This window comes from Chanos chanos, chromosome 1, assembly GCF_902362185.1.
Source record: "Chanos chanos chromosome 1, fChaCha1.1, whole genome shotgun sequence".
NCBI lineage: Eukaryota > Metazoa > Chordata > Actinopteri > Gonorynchiformes > Chanidae > Chanos > Chanos chanos.
Genome location: NC_044495.1, coordinates 31542807 through 31567806, shown reverse-complemented (window position 1 = coordinate 31567806; position 25000 = coordinate 31542807). Strand labels below are relative to the sequence as shown.

The window sequence follows — 25000 nt, the reverse complement described above, 5'->3', positions numbered from 1 at the left end:
TCTCGATCACCTGATTATTAGTCTATTAGTTACAACTGTTCCTTATGTTTCTAAAAGTATTTTATTTTCCCTGTCTACAGCCTTTGTATCTCGACATGGTTCTAACCTTTGTGTCTGTTTGTTATTGTTTGACTCTTCTCCACGCGGGTTTTGTCTTTGGACTATTTTACCTTCATTAAAATCACTTTGGATTTTACTATCTGGACTGGTCACTGGGTGATTCTGCAGCCATGCTCTCACTCTGTAAGAGACTTGTTGTGACAACTACAATAAGAGCAGGCAGGCAGAGTTAACAGAAGCAGTAATTTCCTTATATAGTGCTAGACTCTGAGACAGTGTGGTCTGATGAGAAGGGTCATGCCATCATTTATTTTGTTCTCACTCGCCAGAGACATCCGTGTTCATTGAGTCTGAAGAAGAGGTTGACATGAGGGTTTGTAGTGTGAGACCCTTGTTGTTTTAGAAGTTAACAGTACTTTCCCTTACACACACATACACACACACACATTTACACAGAGTTCCTCTAATAACATCAATGAAATGCTGCGCTCCTTGTTAAGCACGTGTTACAGAAAGTAAAACACTGTAAAACAGAGCAGAGGAACAGACACGAATTTCACCAATAACACAAGACAAACCCCATCTGTCAAGTTTCATCCAACCCAAAACAGAGAGTGGGAGAGCTGTACCTATTACAAACAGCATTCCTGACCCTGTAGTGATTTAGAGGGGGCTCAGCAGAGAAGCCATGACCACAAAAGGAAAGCACAGAGACCAGACTGTCAGATCACAGAGCTTGTTCATTTCAGATTTTACATACACTCTGTGACTGAGACATAACATGCATAATTCAGTAAGAAAGCCATAAGTGAGGTATGTCAGTGAACTTCAGTGAATTTGTGGTAAATCTTGCATAAAGTGAATCATTAGAAGGTGAGCTGCAGAAAGAGGGAGATGAGAGAGAGAGAGAGAGAGAGAGAGAGAGACTCTTACTGGTGACAGCGATGTTGATCTCTCCTGTGCGTGGGGTGATCTCTCCATCAGAGGGGATCTGGGCAGAGCTGGAGTGGCGAAGAGGCTCCAGGCTGATACTGGTCTCTGACGACAGGTCCACTAATGCTGTCCTCTGACTAGAGGTCTGACTGCGCGACAGCCGTTCCATGTCAAACGCCACATTGTCCACACACGGCAGGTTAGGCTATGGACACACGCACAGAGTGTGTGTAAATATCAGTAAAATAACACAAAAAGCAAACCCCTGTTCTCTAAACTGTGAACCTGATTTGACCAGAAGCTATATGAAGGTATACGGAGCAGAGGAAGCCAAAAAAGTGCTGTAACCTACGTAATCATGTTCTAAGGATCCACCAACTTTACTTTCCCTTTTGTCCCTGCATCGCTGGCGTAGATATTCAAAATGAGTCCTTCAGTAGAGTTTCAGATTTTTGTCATAGGACTCTATGTCACTCAAAAATGGGATGTTTAACAGCAATCATGTTGAAAATAAGAACTTTACTTGAGTTGGATATAATGGTTATGTTCACCACCAGAGGGAGCAGTAGAATGTGAAATTTCTGTCACAAGCCTAATGTATCATACCCAGCATGCGAAGTAACTTTTATTGATATTGACATATCAATAGCTATAATGTTTATACTGCCTCTGCCTTGTACACACCGATTCCATTAACAGAAGTTATCACTCAATGTCCTGTTTCCACAGGCTCTCATCAATAACTCATTTGAAGACAGCCAAAAGACAGCCAGGGTCCTAGTGCTTCAATAAGACAGTCCTTTTACGCTACAAAATGAAATCAAACACATTTAAACTCTCTGAGAGTGTGATGTTTTGATGAGTTCAAAGTTGCACTGTTAAAAAGTGCTGAGGGTAAATTGTAAAGTCACTGGGGGGCAACACAGCTACAGAAATGTGCAAAAGTGTAGCACGACGGTAACACGTGAAAAATAGGCAGCAAGTATTTTCTTTCACACTCAGATACTGTTCTACATTAAAGAGTTATGCCCAGGTTCATGCACAGACTTCAGAAAATCTGTTACTTTATTCATCTAAGTTTTCAATTATTTATTTGCAAATGAACTGCCTCCTACTTTTTAGCACATCCAAAGTGTATTAGGAAATGAAGCATATTTTGGTCTCAGTTAACATTTTGAAATTCTGAATGCGAGAGTCAGTTTAAAAATTAAACAGTGTCCCTTCCACTTAACATGCATAACAGCAAAACAAGTAAGAGATATTACCTCAGACTGCCTGACTCACTTCACATATGACTGCCTGCCTGCCACTTTCTCTCTCTCTCTTTCTTTCTCTCTCTCTCTCTCTCTCTCTGATTGAGTCTGTGAAGGGTGTTCTTCCACTCCTTGGTGGCTCTTACCATGATGCCTAGAGCTTTAAGGATATTGAGTTTGCACATGGGACAGGTGCAGTGTTCATTTAGCCATGGGTCCACACATATCTTATGAAAGACATGCCTAGGAAGAAAAAGAAGAAGAAGAAGAAGAAGAAGAAGAAAAGAGAAACAAGAAAGGATATTAATTCAATCACATTCCGTCATTTCTATTTGTCTTCCATGAGACTTTTTCAACTGCAGCAATTTTGCTATCCGCCATTGACTTACCTACTTTGTGGTACAGATGTAGTCGTGATACAAAACTGACAATAACATTGGTGTGTGTGTGCGTGTGTGGGTGTGTGCGTGTGTGAGGGTGTGTGTGTGTGTGTGTGTGTGTGTGTGTGTGTGTGTGGGGGTGGGGGGGGGGGGGTAACAGAGTCAGAGATAAGGAAGCAGAAGTTGAGTGAGCTCATATGACTAACATGGACCTTCAGAGTGAGCCTTTTAATGCTCCTGTCTTCCTCAGCATATCCTGCGCCTGCACAATCTCCACTCTGTTCGGCCCAGGCAAAGACCCAGTACCTTCACTGGCAGCGGAAACTACATTTGAGAAAAAGGGACTCCACTACACAAGGTTGCCATTGTGGCTTAAGTCACAAACAAGGCAGCCATTGTGGCTCAAAACTAGGGATCCTCTATTTTGAGTTAGGAGGTTGGTGGCCACCTCTGCCAGGTTTTGAATAGAGTCAAACCTCTTTAAAGAAATATTCTGTACTGGGAGACCAACTCCACAAATGATATGCACCCCAACTTATTGTTGATAAGTTAACTGATAAATGATCAGTTTTAACTCAGCATTACTCAAATCCTAGAGTCAAATGTTTCTATCATATTTTCACAATTTTAGCTCAAAATCTTAGCTTTAAAATATAATTTTAAATGAACGGCTGCACCTGATAGGTTCCTCTTTGTTTGTGACAGCATTTACAGTTCCCTAATCCTATTCACTCAGCTCGTCAAAACAAAATAAGTCATGTTAAAATGAGGAGATGAGGCTTTTTAAAAAGGCAAGGGCCACTCAGAATGTACCGTTACACATGCTACATGCTAACACATTTATCATCACCTACTTAGCATTATGACATACATGTAACTATTTATTACATTAATGTCATTTCATTTCAGTTCATATTTTATTATATCTAAATGACCAGGGGAAACACAGCACGATGGAAGTTATGTTTAACATAACTGAAATGCTATTAGCACACTTAAAACTCTTCAAGAGGAGCTACTGTTGTGTACTACAAAAGGACAAATAATAGCTCAGTGCATTCTATAAGTGCAAAGGCCAATTGTGCTAAGTGCCTTTATAATGTGTAGTAGATATAAAAGGGTGGATGGGCTGCCACGGTGTGTTCGGCCGTCTCTTTTAGAGAGACGGCAGTGGATGAAATCCAGCATGGCTCTTATTTGCTTTGATGGAGAACGCATAAACAAAAGAGCCCCATGAATTAATGATGACTGTGTTTATGACACAAAGGACTCCTTTCAGTGGAGTACATGCTGTCGGACTCAGACAGAGTGACTGGTCGTGTCTGTAGTATATGTTTGTGTCTGACGTTGTATGTCTGTGTGCACAAGCTGTTCTACATTACACATACATTTGTGTGGAGGTCTCTCACACTTGTCACTCATGTAACACATTGTAACACCTGTTGTAACACATGAGCGTGTGTATGTGTGTGTTTTCCAGTGGGTCATCCAAAATCATGTTTTTCTGCAGTCATTCAGATTGGCCTTTAACCAGTAAAGGATCTATGATGTTCGCTAAAGTGACACATACACACCCACACACACTGCACTGAAGAGGGGAGCCAGTAGACTAATTTACAGACATAAATTGAATGGCTCAGGCAAGGTTAAGTGTACTGCCATTACTTATGCTCTTAGTCATCGATTGTAGATGATGTGGAGTCTGGTCTGGGAGGTACTAGTGTGTAGTGTTGAGCTGAAGATACAAAGTTTCCAAGTGCGAGATGGCGTATGGAGTGATGAGATAAGACGAGATCAAGGCAACTCCCATCATCTTCTTTGTTTGTGTGTTTATTTGTCTGCTTCCCTCTTTTCTTTTCTTTTCTTTTCTTTTCTTTTCTTTTCTGTCTTAAGCATTTCTTCTCACTTGGGTGCAAAAGTGTCCATGGGAATCCACAACCAAATGTTAATTCAGTTTTCAAGATTGATAGAACATTAAAGTGAAATGAAAGTGACTGTTACTTGTGGCTTTACACACAAATTTTTACTAAGGGCGCAGGACTTCAGTTCATTTCACAATGATGCGATCTGCATAGTTGTTAAATAATATGCATTGCACAGCTATCTTGATTCCAAATGAAGGAAAATTATGTTGTAACAGTTTCCCACTGCAGAAAGCAAATATATACTATGATTTTTGGTGCAGAGATGGGTAAGGAAAGAGTTTGTCCTTGATTTCTAGTTCTCTCCTGATTTCTGGTTTGGTTCTGGTGGGCCTTGTCAGACTCGGCTTGTCATCCGATCCCAGGCAACCAGGCAACAACATCGACCCAATGCCCAGCAATAGCAGAGTCACACAGACCCAATACAAATAGCAAGAGAGATGTGCAGACAGATAGACAGACAGACAAAAACATGGAGATGGAGGCTGTGGCAGTTGTAAAGGAGTGATGTGGGGAGGAAGAGATGTAATTGAGAAACAGTTTGCAAGCATTCCATCTTAAACACTGATCACTGTGGACAGATTTTCCTCTGTTTGCTGTACATTTGCCCTGGCAACAGCATGTCACATGTCAAATCACATTTCACCCTGACCATGATGAAGAGTCTTCCTCAACACGCACGCTTTACTAAGACAAATCATATAAAGCCTTTGAGTGGAGTGTGTGTGTGTGAGTATGAGTGTATGTGTGTGTGTCTGAGTGAGTGGGAGTGTGTGTGTGTGTGTGTAAGAGACATAGACACCTTATGACAAGAGTGTTTAATGTGGACCATGAGAGTGTGTGTATTTGTGTATCTATGTGAGTGTGAGTGCATGTGTGTGTGTGTGAATGCGTGTTTCTGTCTATACGAGAGAAAGAGAGAGAGAGAGAAGGAGAAAAAGTGTGTTTAGCAGGGTGTAGGCTTACCTACAGAGTTACCAGCCATACCTCCAGCTGTGTGACCGGGTCAGGTACAGCAGATGGTACTGAGGTCTGTAGGTGTCTGTGACTATCTATATTGAGAGACATGTGTGTATATGTGTGTACGTTAAATATTTCTCTCTGTGTATATGTGTGTGTGTGTGTGTGTGTGTATGGCCGGTGTGCTTGAAGATCTGCTTGGAGGTCACTGGCAATAACGGTGCTAAAAATACCCTGACCAAGCCTGGCAAGCATTGTGATTCATGTCTAAAGCAGGGCTGCATTTCCTAAACAATAATCTCAGAACAGTCAACAGTTATTCTCTCTCTCTCACTCTCTCTCTCTCTCCCTCTCTCTCTGTCAAGAGTGTGTAACTTAAGTTGCCATGCTGCAGAGTTTTATTGAATCAGACAACCGATCTTTAAAAAAAGGAAAAAAGAACACACACACAAAGAGAGAGAGAGAGAAAGAGAGAGAGAGAGAAAGAGAAAGAGAGAGAGAGAGAGGCCAGAGACACGCACACACAGACATGCACTCACTTGCAAGGTAGGATGCGGACCACGTCATTGAGCTGGTAACCCTCAATGCAGACGGCACAGTGATTGAAATCGGGATCCGTCTCCTGAAATGACACAGTGAAGTCACAGTTCAGTCAAAAACCTCTCCACTGATCTGACTTATCTGTTCAGTCATTTTCCAGATCTTCTGGGTACTTTTTACTTGAAATATTCGTAACCATAATTACACATTTGTGAATTGAAGCATATAATTCACCAGAGTTGCGCAGCAGACAATAAACAGGTACACCACATTGGCAGACACAAAACTATGATGTAATGACTGTCATGTCACAGCATGAGTCACTATGGCAACGGTGACGCCACATGATGATGCGTGCCTGTTACATTCCATAACCAGTGCAATTGGCAGAATGGGTAAACAGGAAAAGAAGAGGAGAGTCAGGTGAAGAGATGCTGGAATAGAAAACACGAGAGTGTGAAAAAGACAAATAAGATGAAGACAGGAGGAAAGAGAATCAATGTGTTATTTAGAGGCTAGTGGTATCCATCTCTGCTGACAGAGAGGAACTTGCTAGAGAGCAAGGACATCCTGGAGCCACTAGAGACAGAGAGAGAGAGAGACAGACAGACAGAGAGAAAGAAACGGTGATATCTGGGCACAGCATAGTAGGGAAACAAAGAGATAGCTTGTACAGGAATTTTCACTACAACGTGACTAGTAAAAGTGCAAAGAGGTAAATGCACTGGATTACCATCTCCAGTTAACATGAGATGCAGAACTGGACAGCTTTAGAGACATGCCCATTCATGAAAGCACACACAGTACATCATTTGATACAGATCTCCCATTAGGACCCAGTGAAAGCCCTGTGCACTACCTCCTCAGGACACACTGGTCGACGGTAATTAAATATGGATGTACCTTTATGACAAGTACAAAACGAGAAAAATGAGGTCAGGCCTTGTCACATGGCATGGACAATCACAGGAGAGATTTAATGGTGTGAGTAAAATAAATGACATTTGAATAGAACTGCTCATACCATGCCATTACCGTCTCAGGCGAAGACACTAATTCGTTCTGATAATACTTGTACTACTCTGTAAAAAACCTTATAAAACTGTCAGGGGTGAATTTATCAGTCTTTTATGACCTTTACGCATTATGTGTGTTCATTTGCTTTAATTAGTTTAAGGTTTCATGTGAAGCTTTGGCCCCATCAAATTTTATTAGCTTCAAAGTTTTGATTGTTGGTGGAAAAAGAAAAAAAAACCCCAAACAAACAAAACTATTCACTGTTTTTGAAATGCATACCATCGTCATTGTGATCAAGACCAGAGCCAAAGCCTTTCCTGCTCTGAGCAGTACATGTTGCATTAGGCACTATACAGTCAAGAACAACACCAGATTTAGCCTAGCCAAACTGTGACATAAAATACAGGACCAAACATAGTCCTAGACCAAAGTGCAACTTGAATGCAGAATTTCCATTCAAAAGCAAATAATTCCAGGGCCCATCTTAATCATTGTCTGGGAAATCAACCCACAGAAATAAATGAAGGAGTCCAGACTCCACTCAAATGACAATCACATTAGCCGACCTCTATACAAACACTATACAGACAGATAGACAGATAGATAGATAGATAGATAGATAGATAGATAGATAGATAGATAGATAGATAGATAGATAGATAGATAGATAGATAGATAGATAGATAGATAGATAGATAATACTTTGTAAGTGTAACTACAGCAAGTATCTCTAGACCAGTAACCACCACCATAAGCTATTATGGTTTAATGTTCTGTTATTACTACCATGTCACACTGTAAAGTGCAGTAACAGAGCAGAGAAGTTGCATAATAAGACTAAGTGAGGAAGGCTCTGTTTTTTCTTACTTCTGTCAGGAATGTCCTAAGGTTAATTAAAAAAGATTATTTTTGCAATTAGACGCTTTAATTCATTAAACTCTACTCATAATTTATCCTCAGGTCCTTGAAAGTTTTTGCTAAACATGATGAGATGTAACTTCTTTTTTAACTAACACGCTGGAGCTTGAACCCTCTCACAGACACATTAAAATACATCTGCTTGCTGTAAAACTCTGGGGAATTCGCTGCATGAGTGCATTGGTCAAAGAAATGCTGCAGAAGAGAATGTCTCAAAAGCTGACCTTTCCTTTTGGCAAAGCAGTCAGTCGATCACATCAACCTGACAAGTGTTTCCAAATCAATTTTAACCAAGCTGGACTATATTCAAGAAACTGACCCTTGGCAGAGATATACTAGCGGAAAGCCATGACCTTCATTATACATGCTGCCTTACTGATAAGCTAATTACCTTAATTAATTTAGCTTTTTTAACTTTTAACTTTTTTATTTTCCGTACTGACAGCTATTCATGCTTTAAACATCTTTCCATCCATTGAACTTCAGGCTGACAAACCAGCAGTTGAGCATGTAAGGTTTATGCGCTCTTTTCCGGAAGCATCTTTTCCTCTCCAGGGGCTATTTCTGTCATCTCACCAAGCCCTGTGTTCTCAGCACAGTCAAGGTCGCGTCATGGTGAGTGGTATCGTGTTTCTAATGGGCTCCTTCTCGGGAGGCAAGCCACTGACTATGGCAGTATTCCTCTGGCAGGAAAGATTCGAGGGCTTTCTGGTGAAGTGATGTTTTCACACAGGCGGCAGATGAAAGAGCTGAGCACAACAGAGGTGTTCACCAAACTTGAAAAAACCACCAGTCCGATTTAAGAGGGCAAACCAGCTGGCTTCCCGCAAAACAGATTGTCTCAAAATACATGAAAAGCAGGCAAGCGTGTAATCTTCTGAAGGGAGAAAAAAAATCATTTTTTGATGGGACAGATTAAAACAAAATATGAAAGAAGAAAAATATGGATTGTGTTCCAGTATTTTCACAGCAAAATGATGAATTGGGGAGAGTAAAAAGCTGAAGACAATGAAGACAAAGAAAAGCACTGGGAGGAAACATGAAGTACAAACAACACATCTATCACAGCCATCACTGTTAAATGGAAGTACTTTTAGGGGCCCTGACCTTAGTGATGTTCTCTCTCTCTCTCTCTCTCTCTCTCTCTCTCCCCCTCTCTCAATCACTACAGCTTGACTTCTCTCCTAGGATGGTTTCAATTTCTTGTAAAGCTCCTCCAAGGCTGCTAATGTTTTATTCATGGTCAGGGTAGAGTGACCTTGAGTGGGCTTTGATTAGATGGACTGGCCAACAGCTGCTACTGCGTCAAATAACAGGTGGGCAGTCAAACTGCGTTCAGCCAAACTGACATATGACAACTTTTTCCCTGGCCTGTCATTCAAACTTTACCAGCAGGCAGGCACTGGTGCTGGTAAGATGTAAGACAATGTCGCGTCTAATGCCTTCTAATCAGGTCTGTTGGGGTCACTAGCTTTACATTGGTTGAAATGCAACCAACAGCATTTTGTTTAGATTTAGCCAGAGGTTTGGTGCCTCACAAATATCACTGGGTTATGGCTGAACACATGAACAAACTCGCTCATTGGGGAATAAGCTATGCGCTATAAAGCAACGCTTCACAGAAAACTGAAAGAATTTAAGCATTTTTTAAGAATGAAGAAAGCAGGAGAGATCAAATTGTTGTTCTGATGAAAGAGAGTCGTATTACTATTTACAAGTTGCATTATTACATAAAACTTGTTAATACAACCACTGAAATGTAATGTTGAATGTTGGAACAATTTGAAAATATGCAGGAAGAATACAGGCATGGAATATAGGTTTGAATACAGGTGTGGAAAGGTAATTAATGTTAGAGTCTATTTTTTTCTTTCCTCATTTGTGTCTTCCCATAAGGTTTCAACAAAAATTTCCTGGTGCAACCATAAGTGCACCAGTCCATAATTTATGTTAATGAAGTTGGATATGGTCTTGTGTAAAACTGTAGCTAGGGGCACGTAGTTGGTCAAAGGACCACTACTGCAGATTAAACAGGATAAATTGACCTTACCTTGTCGCCTCTTTTAACGGTTCTGGTTGTCAGCTTGCTGATGGCCTTCTTGGCAGCGTCTCCAAGTCGTCGCTGTAGCGCAAATGATAGATTAAAAATTAAAATGCAGGAAATGGAACGAGAAGCTGCCCCTGCCTTAAAAAAAGCACTTCTCCTAATTAAAGCAAATGTAGGATCAAATGTAGTATATTGCATTTAATTATTTAGTCAGAAAATTTTGTACACGGATGAATAAAATTGCATTCAAGGAAAATGGACAAAAAGTAAATGCGATGCCATTTTCTGAATGTGACTGGAATTTGTTGTGGGAATATCAGAGCACTCAGGGGAAAGAAAATGTAATGTATTAAAGGGAACTAGTGAAAAGAGAGAGTGAACCAGCACTCACGGTAATACAAGACTGAGAGCAGGTGTGTGTGTGTGTGTGTGTGTGTGTATCTGTGAGATTGTGCTTTCAGTCTAAGCAGGTTGAAATTCGCTGCAATTGTTTACCACTGGCAGTGCAGACCAGATAACTGCTACCAATGGAAAATGGCCAGGTCTAATCAAGTCTTGAAAGCCTAGCAAACACTCTGTAAACTAGCATAATCCATTATTTAAGAAAAACCTACTGTTAAAAGCGAACGCAGTGTTAAAGTGTTAAACAAACAATAACACTTAATGAACAGGAGGCTGACACAGCTCAGTACACTAGCACAGCAGCAGCAGACCTGTGTGTGTAAGTATATGTGTGTAAATATGTGTGTGCGTGCGTGTGTGTGCGTGCGTGCGTGCGTGTGTGTGCGTGCATGTGTGCGTGTATATGTGTGTGTGTGTGTTCGCCTGTGTGTGCGTATGCGTGTGTCTGTGTGGTGCGTGTGTGAGTGAGTGGGGGGCTTGAGCAGAGGTTTAATTTTACAGGACTGGGCAGAGGGCCTCAGGTCTCAGCTGAAGTACACTGAGTGGGGAAGAGCTCAGTTGTAGAGGCCAGACGCTGAGGAGGCATAGCTTCACCACATACACACACCTCCCCCATTAATCTTTCATGAGCTGGACAGCCTGAGCCATTTACTGCATCAAATTTTCATACAGAGCGCGCGCGCACACACACACACACACACACACACACACACACACACACACACACAATGTGGATTTCGGTGAGCAGTACTTGAAGGTCACCTAGGCCAGCCAAACTACAGAGAGCTGCGGAATTAGCAATGCCAGGAGACCGACAGTGGTTTGTGAGTGTGTGTGTGTGTCTGTGTGTGTGAGAGTGTGTGTGTCACTACTAATCCCTTACACTGCAAATAAAGACAACACTACGGATCAATCAACATATTTGAGTTTAAGTAAAAGGACAATCTATATGGCATATCTAAAAGTCAGATGCCAATACAATCAAATTTGATTTGGGAATGCAGCAGGTAGCATTTCTAAAGGTAGTCCAAAAGTGGTAAATATTGAGAGTGAATGGAGGACAAAAAAGGCAAAAAATAAAAATAAGCCAACCTTTTTCCTTTCAGCTGCCAAAACACATAACACCATTCAGTCTTTCAGCATCATATTTATGTTCTCACGAGTACTACTGACCATGTAGTATAGTCTATACTTACAAAACTACATCCAACAATGTCATATATTCCAGCTTGTTTAATATGTAGAATATTGTCAAACTCTATTAATGTCTGCTTCAACAACTGAGGGGACTTGGACTTATTGTTGTTGTTGTTGTTGTTATAAGCCTCTTACTGCTGTAATTTCACTATTATCTTTAGACATCACTCTGATCACATCTTAGGACGCCAGAACAGATCCTATGTAGATTCTAACTATGTGTTCCTGACCTGGCTGCGGTCTCGTGCACTGGTGTCTCGGATCTTCTGAATGAAGTAAAAGATGAGCCAGGCTGATGAGATGATCATCAGAACGATGAAGGAGATGGAGACGAAAACCAAAGATCCTCGGTTGATGTTCTTGGGTGGACCGCGCACCCCAACCATCACAGACACCAGCACCGTCTGGTTCTTCTCCAGGAAGCTCAGGATCTCCTTCCCATACGCCTCAGTGATCATGACCGCAACCATGTCGCCAGTGCCTGAGGGGCCCACACACCAAACACTGGTTAAGTAATGTACGCATACACATGCACACGTATTCACTGACCTACAAAGAGAAATACAGACATCATGGACTATAGGCATATAGGTAGGGCATAGGCATACACACACCCAAACACATGTACATGAGAAGACACACACACGCACACACACACACACGCACGCACAGAGAGAGAGAGAGAGAGAGAGAGAGAGAGAGAGAGAGAGAAAGAGAGAGTCCCAAATACCACTGGGTTCAAAGTTCATTTTTCACTCTCCAACTGGCTGACCTATTACAAACTGGCACAAATAAGTCTAGCATGAAGGGCAAGTAAATAGACAGTGCCTGGGTACAGACCCAGATAAACGAATACACACAGACACGCATGCATGTGCACACACTCACGCACGCGCGCACACACACACGCACACCCCCCCCCCCCCCCCCCACACACACACACACACATGCACACACAGTGGTGCATAGAAGCACCTCAGGCTCTATTTTAATAGAGTTGGCTGATTTACTATCCACAAATATGCATCAGTAGAGTTAGTCAACCATACCAGTGCCCAGTGATTACTCTAATCTCTCCTTTACAGATTGTCTAGCTCTGAGTATGCACAAAATACTGATTTAAACCCAGCCAAGGTTTCACTATTCCTGCTTAGCAAGTTTAGTTCAGATTCTTCAGTTTAAATGCCACTACACAATGGCTTCTATGATTGCCTTTTTGCACCCTTTTACTTTTAAAATTTTCATCAATACAGCATCTCGCGTAAAAAAGTTACAATAACTGCTTCTCACTTATTTTGTTCACTGAGACTAACTGACAGTCATGAATTTAATACAATATCTTCAACCGGGAAAAACATCTGAACCCCAAGCTATGTACATTCCCATATAAACCCAGGTCTTGCCATATTCTGCCTTTGCAGATGGCAAACTTTATATTTTAGATGTGATGCAGTGGTTCTATGCCTAATAACATTCAGGTGTGTTTTAATGTTGTTTTATTGTGTTTGATGGTTTTGTAGCTTACACACTGCTATACAGTAAATGGTGTGTTTACATTTTAAAGCTCTTCAACTATCCTCTGTCTGAGGAAAAATAAAGTCTCAGTCTAAGATACCTTCTCACCATATGTTGGGGGAAAAACTCAAGTGAAGATTATTACACTGCACTTCACTGCACCAGTAACAATCCATAAATATTTGATGGACTGAGGTATACAGTGTGAAACAATATGTATTACTCGGCGACACCACACTTTCTAAAACACTTCCACATAATGTATTTCATTTCCATATTAACATAGAGGATTAAACTGATTTTCGACCTGGTCTCTGCTGCGTGAGGCATAACAATGCTGGCTTTAAAGCATTAGCCTGTGTCGTGGTACAGACAGTTCAAGGTCAGCCAACATACTCGACAAAAGTGCAGACACGATGTCAGCCGTGCGGCTTCAGTTGACAATTCAGTTATGATACCCATAAGAGGATGAAAACTATATTTATCCTCATTATAGCAAGAAAGAGAAACCATGTGGCCTTGTGTAAGAGATGGTGGCTCTATTTCTGTTTGTGTATGGCCATTTTTATGTCTATAACTGCACGTGAAACAGGAACAGAGTCATTTAAGTGATTAGTTATAGTCATTCCTGGGATGTTTCTAAACAAATTATAATTTGTAGTGGTCCGTCATACGTAGACCTTGTTATTAATAGCCTCCTATGGGTGTCAGAAAATGTGAAATGCTTTGTCACAGCCCCGTCCCTAGTCAGCGTTAAAGCTTAACGGGATGTGTAAGGAATTATATTAACCATGCATTCAGTATTTAGTCTATATCAATATAGACTGACAGTCTGTATGTATATACAAATAAGGATCTTTATACCTGCCATGGCCTTAAACAGTCAAGTATTTAACATCTTCTTAACCTAGACCTTAACTTTTTACAGAGATTTACCTTCAGACCATTTGTCTATAAGGATTTGATGGACACTATAAGATGGTCATAAAAATAGGGCTGCTAAAGCTTTGAGTCTCGTAAAATTTCACTCATTCAGATAGCCTATTACTGAACAGACTCTACCTGCCTTTGAAAACAGGGCCATCTCCTTCCGTTACCATCTGAAGTTACCATCAGTATTTTCCCCATTTTCTACCAGGAGAAAATTTGTTTTCATGCTTAGCAGAAATGGCAAATTTAACAGATGCCAAACTGGCCAGGACCTATGACAGCATCTTACCGTTAATGAAGCCATATATATATATACACACACATTTTTTTTGGATGATTACTGAGTACAGGTAGTGCAGGTAGAGGCATACACAGTGTGTGTGTCCGTGTGTGTGTGCGCATGTGTTCGTGTGTTTGCGTGTGTAAGTGTGTTTTGTGTGTGTGTGTGTGTGTGTGTGTGTGTGTGTGTGTGTGTGTGTGTTTGTGAATGTCAGACCCATTTAGCAGCCTTCTGCCTGTCTGTAAAAGCTGTTTGTCAGCAGTAAAGATGTCAGCTGTAGGACAGAGACAGTTTGGTCTGCACCACTGGTGACTGATAGACCTGGGCTCACATGCACCAAGGCCGTTTGTCTCCATGTGTGTCAGCCCCCAAGACAACAGCCTTTTATCACATTTTATAAGCCATCACTGTAACGGTTAGCCATCAAGGCTAACAGTCCAGTTACAGCCATTCTGTCGTTAACTAACTACAGCATTCAGTATTATTCTAAAGATGAGATGCACTTACCATGTGAAAATTTCCTCACATTCAGTGTTAATAAACTGTATCACATGACAGACATACACACGTGCATACACACACACACACACACACACACACTCTTGATCAGATAAATGATGTGAGGTGAATGTGAGGTGGCTGTTGAACTGATAAAATGAACAGGACGAAATCCGCTCATTTACAACAAGGGAGGAAATAACACATTTTCACTAGTATACTATTAGTTTAAGATTTTGATACACCTGTGTCAGTGTGAGCATGCATGTAGGAATGTGTGTGTGTGTGTGTGTGTGTGTGTGTGTGTGTGTTTGTCTGTGTGTCTTTGCGTTGGGCATGTGCATAAAAGGACACAGACCACAGAAAAAAAAAGAGACGCCACCTCTACAACAGATTTCCACAACAGATCTCTACAACAACTCCTTCACAATACCAATGATACTGATAAACACCATAAACACATCATTTAGGACAAAATGTTGGCAACCAACCATCTTCATTTTCTTCCTGCCAAAAAACTCAAGATCTATTCCCTAGTGGCTGGTGAGTAAATAAAGCTAGGTTCCTTTTCTCTCCACCGAGCTCATATAATGTGATAGTCACATGATAACTGCATATTCAAGTCATAGTTGAAATAAAACCATATAAGACAGCAAAGAATGCTATGAATCCACAAAGCAAAGCTACTCACATTCTCTCCCACTTCCATTTTTAGTATTATTAGTCAGCTTTGCCATATGATGAATTTTCTTGTGCTTCCCAGATTGACACTATTCTTCTAGTTTATGACAGTTTGTTTAATGTGTTGTCTTATTTTAAATAATTTCAGAACTTGATTTAAAATAGTCTCCAAGTGTTTACTTTCACATGAAGTCACCATATGAACGAGGTTTCCCCTTTGCTATGCCGTTAATCTGCCTGATTAATGATGTCACAGAACCTCTTTCCAGTTGACTTAGACCTAAGACAGATTAGTGAACCGAAACCATGACTTTTAAGCCTCTAAGTGCTGTCCTCCACATGGGCAACTGATGGGAGCAAGACAGGAAAATTGGTTTGTTTTGTTCATCTTTTGCCATGCTGCACTGTAAAGGTTACAGCTTCAGAGGCTCAGTCTCATGTGGATGGGATCTCCCATCCATTCCGCTCCCTGCTAAGATGTCCTTTAGCCGTGAGCCTGCTGACTCTGCAGCTTTTTTAAGCACTAATTTTGTAGCTAGTGCCATGGGAGGTGGGGTGATGTGGGGCACCTTTGTACTGTCCTGACTAACAAACAGGGGGGTGGGGGGGTAGAGACAGAGGGTTGAGTAGACTGACAACCACTTGAAGAGAAGACACACTCACATACACGCACACCTATCCCAGCTTGAAAGCAAATGGTTATTTTCACTGACAGCAGTAGCTGTCCGGTAGATTAGATTACATGAGGCCAATTACTGAATTAAAAAAAGGGAATAATATTGATAATGGCATCATGTTTGCTCATTTTCAGTTTTAATATATCTTTAAATTTTAAGAGCTAGAATTTTATGTCAATAAAGCTAAAGCCTTGAAAACACTACACAATTTCAGGCATTTTGACAAATTGCCCATGAACACAAATTTATAACCAGAACCATACCATGGGAACTAATTATCATGTATTAGATACTCACATCATTCATTTAGTAGGTACATTTACCGTACTTTCTCTTTGTTTGACTGCACAGCTCCCTTTCTATGGTTACCCCACAGTGGGGTACACAACCATGGACCAGCAAATAATTTTAGTGTTGCACATAAAGGATGTCACCATGCCAGTTCAGTTTTGTAGGGTAGAGGGTAATGTGGCCCTGTCTAACCAATAGTACACACATGCTGGAGAGTGAAAGACTAAAACTACAACACACAAATATACCCACTTACAAAGCAATGCTATCATAAATCCATGTTTTTATGACCTCTGTGTGCATGCGCGCATGTGTGTGTGTGTGTGTGCATGCGTGCGCGCGCGCGTGTGTGTGTGTGTGAGTGTGTGCGTGTGAGAAAGTGACAGTGAATCACTGTGAGTCAAAACAATTGTCTGGCAGATTGGGCCACATAAATCCATGGATTTATAGTGTTCTACAGACCACAGTCTTGCTCCTCTTCTTCTTCTTTCTCCCCCTCTCTCTCTCAAACACACACACACACACACACATACACACACAGACACATACTTACACACATTCTCTTTGTCAAATAAACTTGTCATATCACATTCTCAGACACGTGCAAGTTTCACTGTTAACTAATAGCTTTGGCGATAAGACTGTGAGTGACTGATTTACTGGATGTAAACAGTGCATTGAGCAGTAATCTCTGCCTGTCTTCACCATGCACACACACATTTTTTGCCTTTGTGTGTGTATGTGTGGTGTGTGTGTGTGTGTGTGTGTGTGTGTGTGTGTGTGTGTGTGTGGTGTATGTGTCTCATGCATACGCGTGTGTGTCTGTGTGTATTAGTCCACTGTACATGTGTGGAGACACGCGTTTGGTGAAACATGTCTTGACTGCGAACAACCCGTGAGAGTTCAGACTGAGTTACTAGAGCCTAATTGCGTGCCTGATTGAGAGTCATTCCTGCCTTTAACTGAAAATCATGAAGCGGAAGGTGTTGGGCAGGAAGTGAGTGATGTTCACACACAGCAGCTGTCTGTATCTTAACATCTGTCAGAGCCTCAGAGCCTCAACATGCTATCTGCACCACACAGAGCTTCACATACAGCTTCCAGACCCTATCACACAGCCAATCCTGACGATGCTACAGCCTGCACCAAACACCTCAGAAACCTCACCAGCTGCACTAAAGAAGCACCTCCTACTGTTAACATTAGCATAAAACATACTTTAAAATATCTGATATCTGTTATGGTTCACATAAGATACTAATCTGGAATCCTAAACACACAAAGATTTTTGGTGCTGATTTCCAAACATATGTGCTTCTAGACATCATTCAGCAACTGACATACAATTCACACAAATTCACACAAAAGCAGTTCTGTAACACATAAGAAACCCTGCTCAGCTTTCTCACGAACAGGTCATAAGCACTCATGAAAAGTCGTCTCTCGTGCAGTGTGTGAGGGTAAAGCAATGATTACATCACAGACATACAAACACAAACACACACCCCTCATTTTCTAATGGATCATTTCAGTCCTCAGGCCGCAGACTCTTATCTTGACGCTTCTGTCTCAGTGAGGCCCTGATAGCAGACAGCCAGTACATTCTGTGCTTGGGCTCAAAACAAAAACAAAATCTAAAAAAAAAATACACTTGTGTGTGTGTGTGTGTGTGTGTGTGTGTCTGTGTGTGTGTGTGTGTGTGTGTGTGAGTGTGTGTGTGTGTGTGTGTGTGTTTGTAAGTATGTGTATGTGTACATGTTTGTATGTGTATTGTGTAGTAGGTGTAGGAAAAATATCGCTTTGCATTATGACTGCAGCTTTTAGAAGGAAAGTGTGCCTCATGACTATTGTCATGATGAAGTATTAATATTATAGGGACCTGTGCTTGCTTTATTACTACATGCTGCAAATTGTATCTGTGTGTTAGAACAATGAGCATTTATCATGTAGAGGACAAGGCCTCTGAGTGTCTGTAACATCTGGGGAGCGAACACCAAGCATCTTGTGTTCCATGAGAAAGGTTATCTTGTAAACCCCCACACATGTCCTTGGACTTGTTTGTATTACTGTATGAAAAGCTCTGCATTCCTTAACCTCGGAGAACTATACTTCATCTCTGAGGTGTGTTTCTCCCATGCGCATGTAATAAATAGTGATTCATAATCTATATTGGTTGATTCTTCAGAAACTTATCAACTCTCTTCCATATAGAAGAATTTCCTCCACACGCAGCAAATAGCTAGTGAAGATGACTGAAATTTTTTAATTTTAGTCAATCCTGCTTCTGGGTACCAATCTCTTTCTATAAAAAAATATCCAATATAATGTAAGAAAGACACTTTCTTACTGTCATGCTAACAGCAAATTGATCCATAGGTCAGGTTTTCCGCTCCTGGGGAACTATCTAAATCTCAGCAGTGTTGGGGGAGAAGGACCTTCTCAATTAGTCATGAAGTCCTTCTATATTTACACATCTCATCGATCCACACCAGAGCAGGGTGTCGCACTCCATGACTCACCGCCTCTCCTCCCTCCCTCCACTCCCTCTCTTCTGCTCCCTGATGGACAGACTGCCTCGCTAGATGAAGCTAAGCTAGCACGTAAACATGAAAGACAGACGTGAGTTCTTTTGGCTGGGGCTTTAGCCCTCAATAATTACTTATTCTCTGAATCAAGCCTTTGTAACAGTGATGGTGAATAAGTTTTTAGCATATGTGTTAAATGGTAACAATGTTCCTAGTACTACATATATAAACACATAAGCACACACAGATTTTCTGATCTCCCAGAAACTACTCCGTCATAAGACAGAAAACACAGGTCCTTGTAACTCACAATACACACACGCACATACACACAAATGCACATACTCAAACACATGTACTCACACATTTACATACACTCTTTTTTTATAACTAAGTTTCTCATGACTATCTTCCCTGACTATCTTCCCTGACTCAAGTCAGTGGAGCTGTCTCATATGCTCCGCCGTGTCTCACCCTCATGTGCCATGGTGACCGTGTCCTCCTTGGAGCTGTTGTTGTAGATGAGCACGGCTGAGGCGTTGTAGGCCGCTGCCTTCAGGATTTTCTCCTTAAAGGTGCACTTGCCTCTCTGCAACAGTGCCACCCACTGTGTGGTTTTAGGGGGCACCACGAAGCGTGTATACGGACAGCATCCCTGCAGGTCCACCACTATGTATGGAGGGAGAGAGGGGGAGAGAGAGAGAGAGAGAGAGAGAGAGAGAGAGAGAGAGAGAGAGGCAGACAAAGACAAAGACAAGGAGAGATCATTGTAGTGTCTGCACCTGATATTGCATTTCATTTCAAATGTCAGATGGTGTTGTTAACTGATTACATACATTCTTCCTAAGAAACGTATGTTATTTTGTCATTTGTACCTGGCACTTCTTGCAAAGCCACTTGCAAGATTCAGTACCAAAATGAACAAAAAACAACATTTTTATTTTTGAACACAAGAGAGAAATAAAAGGAAGTAAGAGGTATTAACATGAAGTGGTAACAAACTACCATTTCTTTACATGTTAACATACATGAATATACCAAGAAGGTTGGTTGAAGTGTAAGTTCTGCGCATCACTGCCTTTTCTAGTGTATGCTTTTTTGGTACACCCCTTAATCTGGGTTAACGGAGTGCCAAAGAAATGCAGTGAAGGCCTGTTCCTCTTGCTTCTAATCTGACCCATCACTGGAAAAACTCTGAAGATGATCTAGGAACTTTCCTATGCAAATGCTCTACTTCTTAGTCAGATAGATGTTATTGCCAAAGCAATAGCCTGACTACCACTCAGAGAAAACAGAATATCCACAGGGCAGGAGAGGAGGTTGCAGTAATTGATTGTCATTTAAGAAAGGCAGAGAGAGAGAGAGAGAGAGAGAGAGAGAGAGAGAGAGAGAGAAAGAGAGCTAGAGAGACAGTGTTTCTGCTTGTTTCAGCTTGTTTCCTCGACCCTTCATCAGTAACTCCCTGCCTGAAGACATTTCTTAGTTTTCGAATGTTGCAGGAAGTGTGATGTCAGAGCTTGTGTGTGTGTCTGTGTCTGTGTTTATGTTTGTGTGTGATGCATTGTGACTTTGTTCTAGTTCTTGGCCCTCATTTTATGGGGACACCCACACTTCGAGACCAATGCTGAAATATTCATTAGTCTGCAATGTCAACACTGGGGAGCAGATGTTCCTAGTCTCTGTGGGCCTGTGTGTGCAAGTGTATGTGTGTGTGTGTGTGTGTGTGTGTGTGTGTGTGTGTGTGCACCTGCACATGTGTCTGCATGCTTGCATGAATGTATTTGTGTGTATATGAGCAAGAGACAGGTAGCAAGGGTGGAGCAGATAAAGCAAAACACACCAGTATTCATCTATCCAAGCTTGGAGGCACCCAACACAAACACCCCCAATAATGTTAACATTTCAGTCTGTAACAGCAAAGGCTATGTTTCCATATATGATCACCAAGAGCTGGATAAACAGCTGATCAGTCAGTTTTAGGAAATGAATGGTTTGTAATGGAGAAGGATGTTTCACCTCCGCTCTGCTGAAAGCGTGCTTTAGTGCATTTGCTGCAGTTTTCTCAACAACAGGGCTGACAGTTGTGTCTGTGAGTTTATACTACTGTTTTGCTGTAGTAAATGATTTCTCATTTAACCTGGACATTTTCAGTGTCATCAGCGACAAATAACGGTGAAATTGCAATATTTGTACTCAATGTAAATCTAAAGGAATTATTGAAAATGTTGTAACATCTGATAAATTCAGGATCATGTTTCTGTTTGCTTATGTGATAAACATAGCATATTTAAAAAACAGACATGTTGGCACAGAGATATTTGTGTTTTTATGCTTAAGATGTTTCATGCTTTAATGAACAAAACCAGTTAGTCTTGTGAGTAGTTTATTGGGTATCTTTAGCTGAATGGATATATTTCTTGTCTCCAACTGTAACTGAAAGAGCAACAGCTTGAGTCAACAGCTAAATGACACTTGAATCATTACACCTGTGAACTGCCAGAAATCCTGAATTCATCCATCTGGTCTTGCTCAGAGTGTAATGACCTTTGGCTTCTGAATTGCCTGTGAAATCTGAGCTGGCAGATTGAGGTTTATAGAGCAGAGCTGGCCAGCAATGTTAGATAATCATTATCTCATGAAGCAGAGAGAGAGAGAGAGGGGGAGAGAGAGAGAGAGAGAGAGAGAGAGAGAGAGAGAGAGAGAGAGAGAGAGAGAGAAGGGGGACTTCAATCTGATTAGATAGACTTTGATGCCCTTTATTTATCTGTATATGTAAGACAAAGAGAAAGACATAGGGGGGTGTGTGTGTGTCTGTGTGTGTTATGTGAAGTACAATATTCAAACTGCATTAATACCCATAATAAGGCCTATGCTGTTTATAATATGGATAATATGGTAGATATTTCTGACGTCATTGTCCATCTGGGATGGTGCGTCACTCTTGACCCTGTGATCAGACAGCACTGCTCTACCCCACCTCAACCTCTGCCTTAACACCACCATCACTCCTACCGCCCCCTCCTGTCACAGGCCCTTCTGTTCCTGGAGGTCAAAACCTGCTTCAGTGATGTAGGAGAGAGACCTTTGCTGCTACCTTCCTCTCCTGGAGTGTGGCCCAGTAATAATTCAATAAGATAGCTCTATTCATTGTTCTCTCTCTCTCTCTCTCTCTCTCTCTCTCTCTCTCTCTCTCTCTAGTGGTGGTGGTAACCATTGATGAGGAGCAGTCTATAAAAGAAAAATCTGATCTTATCTGTGACAAATGTTTCTCCCTGTCTTCTTTGTCCTCCAGTTTCTGATTTTATTCCATTTCATATTTAGACAGGAGAAGCTTGTGGAGTGCACACAAATTACCTTAATAAACTGCCTTGCCGAGAGGGAAATCTGTTCCGGTAAAATCCCTCCCTCCGTCACTGTACAGCATATGTACAACGTCCACATCAGGGTATCTCTGTCATATTGGACGTACTACATGAAAGTGACCCAGTGCAAAAAATGAACTGCAGATGTTGATTTTCTTAACCTTCTTCAAACTGTTAAAAGGTAGTGTCACTAAATACCACCACTAATGCAGGTCCAACTTGCAATAAGAAGGGCAGATTTCCTAGCCAGTCTAGGACCAGGCTTAATCCATGTCTAAGAAACCTAAACGTTTCTGGACCATATATGTTCCCAATCCATCTTCAATATATTCTTGCACAGCAGGCAGGAAAGAGAACATGCATCATCAGCTATATATATACAGCTGTCACTGTTCATTCCTTCTACTGCAATGCTTTCTGCACCAACTCCATATGAAATAAAATTAAATCTGGGGGGCATAAGTGGTCTCACCATGAACTCTACTTTCAAGACAGGACACAGCCATAAAAGGTGTGGACTCAGCAAAGAAGCATCAAGATGGAATACGGCACTGGAAGAAAAATGCAGTTGCTTAAGCTAACGCTAACCCTCCGCCATAACTAAAACAGTGCATGAAACTGTTGATGATCGGAAATTTGGAGCCTGAACTAATCTAATTCACAGCAGATAAAAGATATCTGTTCCCAAAGTTTACCAGTCAGCATGACACAAAAAGGCGTCAGGTTGTTTCCAAAAATCGTTTGCTCTCAGGGGGAGTGGAAAAATGAAGTCAGGGATGTAGAGGAGGGCGGCTTTCCCTGGACCAGTCTGAGGCCTGCAGGCTAGAACCAACACACTGCTGTCAATAGTCATCACATGCGATTGGGCTATGACCGCTGAGGTAATGAAGTCTCTGTGTTACAGTTACTGTTATTGATACTGCGTAGGACGTCTTGTAAAAAGTGGGTTTCAGACATCATACGTGCAATCAAATGGTACAAAATGGTATTATATGCTGAAACTCAATCAATCAATTGATCTAATTAGCTGCCAGTGTGCTTTCTAAGCATGTTTTGCAGAGATATCACTGTCATTTTCTGTACAGTGATATCATGAGATCTGAAGCTCCTGCAGACAAAGGCAGACTTTGATTATGTGATTATAAGCCATAAATAAACCCCAGGCACAGCTGGAGAGCTCCTTCTTGTACCCAGAATGCATCACTCAATAGGCTTATGCCACGCTGCAAACACATTTTTCATATAAGTTAGATTTTTATGACAAGTCTCTACAAGACAGGAAATGGTAAGATGCTATCGGGGATGAGAACAACAACAGCGTCAAAACCTCTCTTGCAAATAAAACCATGCACACCTGTGTTTGAGAGTCAAGGATGGTTTTGCATGGAAGGGAATTTGTGGGTCTTGATGGGGCACATAAAAACCACTAAAACTGTTGCAAACATTTGCAAGGGCAAATGAAAACTCTCCATAACCCCATGCACATTGAACATGCCCTAAATCTACAGTGGGACCCAGAATCTTAATGTGCAATCGCTTCTCACAATATCAGGAGAGATGTTTACCAGTAAACACCTTCTACTCCATCCCATCCACCCCACTTGTTCACCTCACTAAATCTCAGCATTAAGATTTATCAGTGAACCTTAAAATAATAATTCTCTCATCTGTCTTATAAGATGACCTCTCTAACGGTGTTTTACATTTATTGTGATGTCATTTTCAGTTTAGTTTTCAGCACAAAAGGATTTTGACAGCACACGGTGATGGAAATCTACGAGCTGACCCATGCAATACAGTAACTATGATACGGAAAATCCCTGAAGGCTGTGGCTGGACTTTGATACTGAATTAGCTTGTATGGAAATGTACCCAAGGACATTATGATGGGATGGCAAGGACCCACATACCTATGGCCCTACACTCCACATACTCAATACAGCAAGACCTGTGAGTAGTACTCAACCAGCACAAGAATGTACCTAATGATCTAGTCTGTTTATGAGTGCCCACAGACAGACAGGGACCATGAAGCCTTGTTACGACATCTAGAACACATCACAAACCAGCTCCAGAGCACTAATGAATCAGTGCTTAAAAAATGTAAATAAATTCAGCCTCATATCTGTCAACATAACAAATGAAGCTATGTCGTCTGGGCTTTGCTTATGTATGTGTGTATGTGTGTGTGTGCATGTATGAGCCTATTGTGCGTATCTGCTGCAAATCACTACTAATTACATTCTTTCATTAGGCCGAACCATGATTTGATTTTGGCAAACATGAAGTAGCTAAATCTTGTTCAACTCCAAATGAATGACTCCACCAGCCTCAAACGTACCCTTAGGACAACAGCAGCGGGGGCTAAGCACACTGATACCATTAACTCTCTCCATCCAAGCTCTTCGCTGCTTTTTCTCTGCAGCCCCCACCTCATATGACACAGTAAAATTACAATCAATACCCCCCCCCCCAACCCCCCCCTCCCCAAACACACACAAGACTGCAGCTCCCATTTCCTCCCTGGATCAATTAAGAACATGACGTCATCAAAGGTCTCTGGTCATATCCCTCATTTCCTCTATTTCTCCTTCATCTGTTTCTTTGCCTTT

At 41.4% G+C, this 25000-nt stretch overlaps 1 protein-coding gene across 3 annotated transcripts in view; it reads right to left on the bottom strand.

Annotated features, from left to right (window-relative positions):
- rnf130 (ring finger protein 130) overlaps positions 1 to 25000 on the bottom strand; it is a 37637-nt gene that overhangs the window by 3958 nt on the left and 8679 nt on the right. For all 3 annotated transcript variants that reach the window (XM_030781780.1, XM_030781773.1, XM_030781788.1), the window contains exons 3-8: positions 19501 to 19695; positions 11860 to 12110; positions 10034 to 10105; positions 6048 to 6130; positions 2393 to 2489; positions 994 to 1198 (exon numbers count right to left, since the gene is read on the bottom strand). In XM_030781780.1, the coding sequence (XP_030637640.1) occupies positions 994 to 1198; positions 2393 to 2489; positions 6048 to 6130; positions 10034 to 10105; positions 11860 to 12110; positions 19501 to 19695 (903 nt within the window). The remainder of the gene's footprint in view (positions 1 to 993; positions 1199 to 2392; positions 2490 to 6047; positions 6131 to 10033; positions 10106 to 11859; positions 12111 to 19500; positions 19696 to 25000) is intronic.